Genomic DNA, 8,678 nt, shown 5'->3' with positions numbered 1-8,678 from the left:
ACAGCTTGAGCTGCACCGGTAATGGACACTGTAAGCAGGCAGTCAAGTTGCATGTAGACATGAGCTAAGACGGGTCTCCCAAAGCAGATGGTGGTTTAGGAGAGATCTGAAAGCAACCTGCTCCACCCTCGAGACCAGATCCTGCCAGAGAATTAGATGGGCCGTGACCCATCTAGCTTGTCCAGGTGGAGAGGTGGACGTGTCTGCCTGAGACACGCAGCTCGCAAAGAGGGAACGGGCAGGGGGCGGTGAGGGCTCGTGGCAGGGCTGCCTTTTGGGGGCTCTGCAGGTGCATCTCCCCTGGGGCTGGAGCATCTATTCTTGTTCTAAGTGATTTCTTCCTCCTGAGCCTGAGCCTCCTAATGAAAATAAGTGGAATTACATCTTCCTAAATAAACCAAGGCTCTGCCTTGCTCTGAGACACAGTAAAGCATTAAAAGCCTTGAAGTGCAAGAAAACTGCCAGCGCAGGTACACCCTGCTCTCTGGATCGAGCAGTGCCGTGGGGACAGGCTGCCTGCAGAGCAGCGCCGAGGCCAGCGTCCCTGCCGCGGCGGCAGGCAAGTGCTCCAACCCTTTGAACCTTCCCCCCTCCCCAGTCCTGGGTATCAAACCAGCTTTTTATTTATTTTTTTTTTAATTTCTTCCTGTGCTGGCACCGGCCCGGGAAGAACCTGGGCTGGGCTGGAGAGAGATGTGCTGTGTCTGGCCGAGCACTCTGGCTCCGGGCGTCTGCATTCCTCTGGCCGCTTTCAGCTCTTGCACAAATTGAGGCTTCACGCTAAATGCATTATGCTGTATAACAATTAATCCCATGCTACATATAGAAAGTCCTTACTCATCAATAATGCATGTGGGAGGAGTGATTTTCACTCTCAGTAATAAGGCTAAGACAATGGAAACAAGCAGGTAATGGAGAACATTTATAATGATGTTAATCTAATAATGAGTCTAATGCTGTTAAAAGTAAGACTGCAAACTGGACGCATCCAAAGATAAATTATTTCAAGCATTCATTAACTGATGTCTAATTAATGCCCAATTAGAGAGATGCTACATGGGAAATGGTTTGGACAGTTGGACGAATTCATTCCAATCACTGAAACCTCAGTCAAAAGCAGGAGGCGGCAGAAGGACACGGCGAGCAGAAGCCGGGGTGACACGGGAGAAAGCCAGGAGATAAACACCCCCTTGCTGGTTTTATCTGTGTCAGCAGGGCTTTGTTTTTGTTCACTTCACCAGCAGGTTTCTGTAGGATTTTTCTGCGCCGCTTTTGAAGCTCTCCCTCCCTGGTGAGCTCCGACACACGTGCTGGTGACCCTCCATCTGCCTCGCAACCTTTACAAGATGAAGTCAAAAGGGCTGTGTCAGGAATAACAAGTTAGACAGGGTCTAACTCTCGCAGGAGCCAGGCTGTGACCTCCGGGATGCTCCCACCAGTGCTTTCCAGCCTGGGAAGCCCAGTGAAACCCAAGCGCTCCCGGCTGCCTTGTCCTGGTGGGCTCGGCTGCTGGCCAGCACGACGCTCCGGTTGCCAGCCTCAGTAGCTTCACGGCTCCATGACCACAGCCTGTTTGTTTCTAGGGTGTCTCATACCTGGATCTAAACTGTGACCAAGCCCAGGGCGTCGCAGGAGCGGTTTCTCACAGCACTAGGGAATCGGCAGGTTTTGTGGGCTCAGAGGGAAAGCATCGTTGATGAGACCACACGCCCATAGCGCATCCACACATTTCCTCTTTCCAAGTCCTGCCCATTATTTTTTCTAAGCATCCATCCTTCTGTTTTCCTGTTCCGCTCACCCCCAAGTCGCACTTAGGTAGAAAGGCCTCCCCGGCTTTTCTTCCTACCATCCTACCCTTGGGAAGCTGGGAACCAGAAACACCCCAGACCGTCCCCACCGCCACCCACGACTGTGGGAGTCACATGTCCCTCTCCGTAGGGACTCCAGCCATTAACTCAGAAATGCCCGTTAATTAAAGAGGTGGACTCAGTTCCCTCCGAACTTTACCTCCGGAGTCATCCCTGCAGGCAGGGAGCCGTTAAACACTGCGCTCCCTTTCGGCAGGAGCCTCTCCCTTGGCCGTGCTCCAGGGAGACCCCGGCTGCCTTCGTCCATCGCCGCCCATTGCTAACAGCCGCCTGTCACCACCATCCCTATACGTGAAATTGTGGATGCTCCGAGATCCCTGCCCGGCTCCACCCCTCGTCGGTAATCCCATTAGCCTGGCAACTGTCGTGTCACGGAAGAGCGCATAAAACTGTTGTTTGGAAGCAATATGTAATCTTCCAACCTGCTGCTTATAGCTGGGAGATGGTTTATTGATTCAGACCCTTGTGATTTGGTATTTGCAATAACAGACTCCGCATGTGGGAGATCGTCACAGCGCTTGTGCCTGGCAGGATTTTGCTAATAAACATAAGACCTACAGAAGGCTTCGTACTTCAGTGTCACCGAGGTAAGACGGGGAACGTGAAGCCGTCCCACCTTGGCAAAGCACATCTGCGGGTAAAAAAAACCCAGCAGAACGTATCTGCAAACAGCTTTGTCTTTACCATCATTATCTGGCACTCAGATCATCACAATATTCTCAGGATACCGCTGTTTCCCAGGCTGCGCTTGCACGGCGAGTTGCAGCAAGGGCTCCCGTTCTGGCAGGGAGTGCTCAGCCGTCAGCGCCGGCACGGTGCTCCCACCAGCACAGCCCCTCTCTCATCACCAAGGCACGACAGCAAAGCCAAAATGGTGCGGCAGTGACTTGGAGAATGTTCCCTTTCCTACACAGCCGTAGGAGTTGTCGTGAATTAAACGTTCCTGACTTACAGCCCCTTTCTGGCAGCGGCGCAGGAATGAGACATCCCTCCCGGTAGCCGAGGCTTAATTCCTGAAGGGCAGTGCCTGGAAGAATTCCCCCCTTCTCACTGCAGCCCAGGCTTGGTCCAACCCTTTGGCTAGCGATGCTGGTTTTTCTTTATTAACAGCCCAGTCAGAGATGACTGCCTCTTACTGGTGATTCATGGAGAGTCTGAATAACCCAGTTTATCTAAAAATGTGACAACTTTGCCTTGAAAGGAAGGCTCCAGATGGACAGGTCACCTGCTGTTAACCATACGGTAACAGATCTCCATACCAGGCAAAAGGCAACGGTAACGACAGAGTTATATTTCAAATACAATTAATAAGAAAACAGTGAGGGTTTTTTGTCTCCCACTTGTATTCAGCTGTAGGGGCTGAAAAGAGGGACTGTAAAAGCCCAAGGGGTCCGAGCTCACGGACTACTTGCTGATACTGACGTGGAGTAATTAGAGGTGAACTCCACTTCCACTCTCGTTTTTCAGATTATTACAAGCCGAGTGCGAGGCGAGGACTCGTGGGCAGGATGGCACCGGCAGCTGTACGCTGCTCCAATGGTACTCCTTTCCCCTGTAAAGTCCAGAGGCAGAATTCATTAGACATGAGCAAATTTTGCATGTAAGAGGAAAAAGCCAAATCTAGGAGGAAAATCTGAATGAGAAATGACAAGCCTGGTGCAATGAGTCTGAAAAGCCACTCGGCGCAGAAGGAATAGCCTGAAAGCAAGCCTGGTGCGAGGAGTGGGAGCGAGACGGGAACAGGGCGGCGAAAGCGGCGCTCCGAGCTGAGCAGAGGGAGGGGATGATTACTGCCTTGCTCACCGCTTCTCCTCTGCAGCGAGAAAGCCCCGGTCACAGGCACATACTGTAGCATTAGAGGATGCAATATGCTTTGCCACAGGACATCCATTTAAAAATATGTCTGAGCATCCCACTTCCAAACGGAGTTTTCAGCTCAGCCTTTTCCACCAACTGCTGACAACATATTTCCCTGTAAATCGCTTGGTTTTCAGGGTGGATGGTGGTGTCTAACAACTGTAGCAAAAAGAGATGCCGGGGATGGGTCTGTGGCTTTGGGGGAGCTGGGCGCGCTGTGCGGATACACTGGACGCGTGTGTTTTAGGTGATTCGCTGGGAATCGCTAAAGCTTTTCCTCTCCGATATGTGAGCGCGGGCGATTTAAGAGATGCATTACAGGAGGGGTGGACACCAACGAGGGTTTGCACCTCCTCTGTTTACTCTCACATGTTTGTACAACTGCCTCTCCCCCGGCTGGGCTGCCTGCCTGCAGGCAAAGCGCTTTGCTGCCTGCACCGCCAGCGTGAATCCCCCCGAGAAAGTTTCCCTGCCCGGCTGGGGCTGGGACGCGACCGCCTGCCTGCTGCAGGTAGGGCGAGGAGGCAGGGAGTACTCCATGCATCACGTTTAAGCCCACTCATCACAGCTGCGTGGGTAATTCACGAGCAGAGAGGAGGGCTGAGTTATCTGGGGGCGTTTTCCACCTGGAATAGTCCCCGCAGCGGCGATGGGTGGGCGGAGGGGTGCCCGAGTCCCCGCTGATGCCGTTCTCCCCTCTCTCCGCACAGGGGGGTTTGCAGAGCTGCTCCTGGTGCTGCTGGGGCTGAAGGTTCCCGGCGCCCTGGGCTGCCCCACCGACTGCGTGTGCTACCCGTCCCCGATGACCGTCAGCTGCCAGGCTCACAACTTCGTCACCATCCCCAAGGGCATCCCTGAGGACAGCGAGAGGATCTTCCTCCAGAACAACCAGATCACCTTGCTGCTGCGGGGCCACTTCAGCCCCTCCATGGTCACCCTCTGGATCTACTCCAACAACATCACCTTCATCGACCCCAACACCTTCGACGGATTCGTCAACCTGGAAGAGCTGGACCTGGGGGACAACCGCTACTTAAGGGCTTTAGCGGCAGACACTTTCCAAGGGCTGGTGAAACTCCACGCCTTGTATCTGTACAAGTGCGGGCTGAGCTCCCTCCCCAGCGGGATATTCGGTGGCCTCCACAACCTGCAATACCTTTACCTGCAAGACAACCACATCGAGTTCCTTCAGGATGATATTTTTGTTGACTTGGTTAACCTCAGCCATCTTTTTCTCCATGGAAACAAGCTCTGGAGTCTCCATCAGAACACATTCAGGGGACTAATAAACCTGGATCGCCTGCTCATCCATCAAAATCAGCTGCAGTGGATTCACAGGCGGGCTTTTCACGACCTCCGAAGATTGACCACCCTCTTCCTGTTCAATAACAGCCTCTCGGAGCTGCAGGGGGACTGCCTGGCCCACCTGGGTGCCCTGGAGTTTCTCAGGCTGAACGGGAACCCGTGGAGCTGCGACTGCAAAGCCCGTTCGCTCTGGGAATGGCTGCACAGGTTCAGAGGCTCCAGCTCCAGCGTCATCTGCGAGTCCCCCGAGCAGATGCACGGCAAGGACCTCAAGGTGCTAAGAGCAGAAGACTTTAGGAACTGTTCGGGGTCCGAGTCGCTCCATCAGATAAAAACACATACTTTCTCCACAGCAGACAGAGGAGCCTCCAAAACCCACCACCCTCACCACTCCTCCAAGGAGAAGGGGAAGGAGAGAGGGGCCGAGAACAGTTTGCACAGCAGCCAGCCCGCCGCCCCCCCCAGCTCCCGGCCGGGCTATCGCAAACCCGGCAAGAACTGCACCAGCCACAAAAGCCGTAACCGAACCTTTAAACCGGTATCCTTGGGGCCGCGGAAAAACGGGCAGGAGGTTCCAGACTATGTGCCTGATTATCAGCACAAATTCAGTTTCGGGGTGATGCCAACGCTCCCCCCCAGACGCAAGGGTAAGTGTACCCGGCGGACGCCCATCCGCGCCCCCAGCGGGGTCCAGCAGGCAGCCGGCTGCGCGGGGCTCAGGGCATCGCTCCTGGTTTTTATGATGGTCTTAGCGGCCATCATACGCTGAGCCCCCGGCGGCGGATGGAGCGAGTCTGTACTGCCACCAATCTACAAAGGACCAGAGTTTCTTTTCTTCTTCTTTTTTTGTACGTGGCGAGCGTTGGCCTGGCGAAGGGAAGAACGTTGTCTCGGCTTCTGAATCTCTCCGTGCCCGGCCGGGCTGCCAACGCGGACTGTGCCGAACGCAGCGGGAGCGGATTAAAAGGCATTATCACACCTTGTCACAAACAGCCTAACCGAGCACCTACAACAAAAAAAGCCAACCTTACAAAAACCCAGATAACAGGGATGGTAGCCAATTCGTCGGTGACAACAACCGGACAGATGGACTGTATCCATGCTCTTGTGAAATCCCGTTCATTTGAGAGCGCTCTGAACGACCCCTCCAATTACCAAAAGGAACATAATTGCTGTAAAAACGATCACCAGTTAAGCCTACACCGTTTCTCTGAAAGTGAGTGCAAGGACACTGATACTCGTGTAATAAGGACATTGGTTCTCCCACGTTTTAGCCCTTTTGGCTCCAAACCCAGAGGTCAAAGTTGGCTGGGAATCTCTTAGAAGACAATCTCAAACCCCTGAATATCTCAGGCACTACAGCAGAACAGGGCTTGCCTGCTGGGCTTGGAGTAGCCAACAACCAAAGGAAAGACTGATTAGAGGTGGAATTAAACAACAAACCCAACACTTAAAGAAATGACGTATCCACAGGAGGTGCGTTTTTTTTTGTAACCATGTTCACACGTCTGAAAAAAAAATCAACCCCAACAAATGCACAGGCTCCCCCCTTCCCCTCAGTTATCCATATGTATGTCTTATAATGTTTATAAACTATATGGAAACTATATCTTCAGAGCTAAGGATTGTATTGTTGAATTTATAGCAGACCAGTATATGATTTTTTTTTTTTTTTTCTCAAGAAAACAAACCGGCAGCAGTGCCTACAGATGCTGAAAGCCATCAGGCGGGCTCAGTACGTGCGGGGGAACCACAGCGGACCAATGTTCTCAGCAATTCAGAGCACTAAACTTTGGGAGGGGTGGGGGGGGTTGTGTACGATGCAGCAAAGCCCACGTCCAGAGAGCCAGACCTCACCCTTACTTACATCCTGATTTGTAACTGGGGGGAGAGCGAGATTAATTAGTCCAAATAAATAGAGCCATAGAGCTCTGTCTCCAGAGAGCGCTGCGAGGCCCTGGGGAGGAAAGGGGCTTTTTCGGGGCTGGAGGCAGAGAGGGGCTTCCCAGCCGTGTCGGTGGTGTGAGGACCTTTATAGCTGGACTAAGGTTTTCACTGGGGCAGCAAGGAGCAGTTCCCAGGCTGCAGATACTCCTGACAGTGTCAGGAGAGGTTTTATTTCTTAAAAGAATCAAGTTGTGTCACAGGAAGAGGCAGAAAGGCGAAAACTGCAGCTGGGAGAGGACCAGCGAGAAGCGCAGTGCCCAGGGTTTCTGGTCCGCCATAGGAGAGAAAAAATACATGGTCCAAGAGAGCCAGATGAAGGGGGTTGTGGCCAGGTGGAGGAGAGGGAGCAGATCTGCTTGTTCCCCTCATCCCGAATTGAACCCCGTGGCAGAGCGGTGCATTTGCTGGTCGGGGGCACGGCGGAGCCGGCGGCATCACCGATGGCAGCCCACGGGCCCGGGGAGGTGCTGCCCAAATTCCGCAGTCGGTGTGAATTCCCTGTCAGTGTGGATATGTGAGACCAAACAGACACTGAAGTTAATGAAACAAGGGAAATAAAAGTGATCTTGGACAAGAAAAGGCTGCTGTTCTTTTCGTAACGATATCCCAGCGATGCAACGTTTCTAGCCCGTAGCTCACGTGTGGGGCTGGAAAGCCTGAAGGAAACGGCTCGTGTTTTCCATCAGACACACCACTAGCTTCAGGAAAAACGGGCCAGCTCAGGACATCCGCTCTCCCAGCCGCTTTGGGGATGGGGAGAGGGTATTTACGCAGCAGCAGATCCCCTGGAGGCATCTGGAAATGAAAAGGGAAACTCCCAAGCGAAAAAAAAAAAAAGAAAAAAAAAAGAAAAATTCCCTGATACGCTTATTTTTAAGAGCAGTTGGGTGCTGGGAGCGGCAGCTGGGGGGGCCCGGTGTCCTCTGGCCACCTCGCAAGCGAGGAGGGGCAGGGGCGTGGATGCTTTGCTTTTAAATACCCTTCTTGGGGAACAGCAGGAGTAACTCTGGGAGGGGAAAGGAAGAGGTTACTTCATCAAGCCCTCTCCCTTCCAGCTCCTACCCAAACTTTTCTGTCTACAGGGCTCTGAAGCTCCACTAAAGGGATGTCCAATGCAGCCAGAACAAATAATCCGTGATCTGAAATAGCTCCCTCATGTCCTACTCTCTATAACCAATAGCAACTGAATGAGTCTGGCACTGTCCCTTAGAAGTGGAGAATGTTGTTATGTTGGTTATTTCGTTTCATACTCTGGAAATCAAAGCTCTCTGTGGGAGAATGAAGAAGAGAAGCACTTTATTAATTTTTTTTAAGTCCGTGTGTAACTTCTCTAATATAGGAGTGAAATGTCAGCACAGGAGATGCTAATGTTTTATAAATGATTTGGGTGCAGCAGGCACAATGGATAGTCTTTGAGATGAATTATATTAGAACAGACTATGCCTGGCTCAAAACCATAATTGTATTTTTAGTATCTTTTCCTTTAACATGTAGGAAAAATAAAGGCAACTCCGTGGTGTATTACGAGCCTTGTCAATCAAGCGCTCTAACTCCTAGCAATAAAGGCTACTGTTTAAAAACCAGAAGGGAGACATGATACACTGCTAAATAGGAGGCGTCACTTGACATAGACTATAGGTTTCTGATGTTCCTCCTGCCTTTCCCTTAGCGGCCATCCCTCCCCGTGCCCGTCCTTCCTCC

At 52.2% G+C, this 8,678-nt stretch overlaps 1 protein-coding gene across 1 annotated transcript; it reads left to right on the top strand.

Annotated features, from left to right (window-relative positions):
- Positions 1-4,355: 4,355 nt before the first annotated feature.
- Positions 4,356-8,368, top strand: RTN4RL1 (reticulon 4 receptor like 1). Its single transcript, XM_075113280.1, has one exon. The coding sequence runs from the start codon at positions 4,375-4,377 to the stop codon at positions 5,797-5,799; it is 1,425 nt and encodes a 474-aa protein (XP_074969381.1). The 5' UTR covers positions 4,356-4,374; the 3' UTR covers positions 5,800-8,368.
- Positions 8,369-8,678: the final 310 nt, after the last annotated feature.

This window comes from Phalacrocorax aristotelis, chromosome 18 (assembly GCF_949628215.1).
Source record: "Phalacrocorax aristotelis chromosome 18, bGulAri2.1, whole genome shotgun sequence".
In the NCBI taxonomy this organism is placed as follows: domain Eukaryota; kingdom Metazoa; phylum Chordata; class Aves; order Suliformes; family Phalacrocoracidae; genus Phalacrocorax; species Phalacrocorax aristotelis.
Note: the sequence above shows the minus strand (reverse complement) of the source record. Positions and strands in the feature narration are given on the sequence as shown.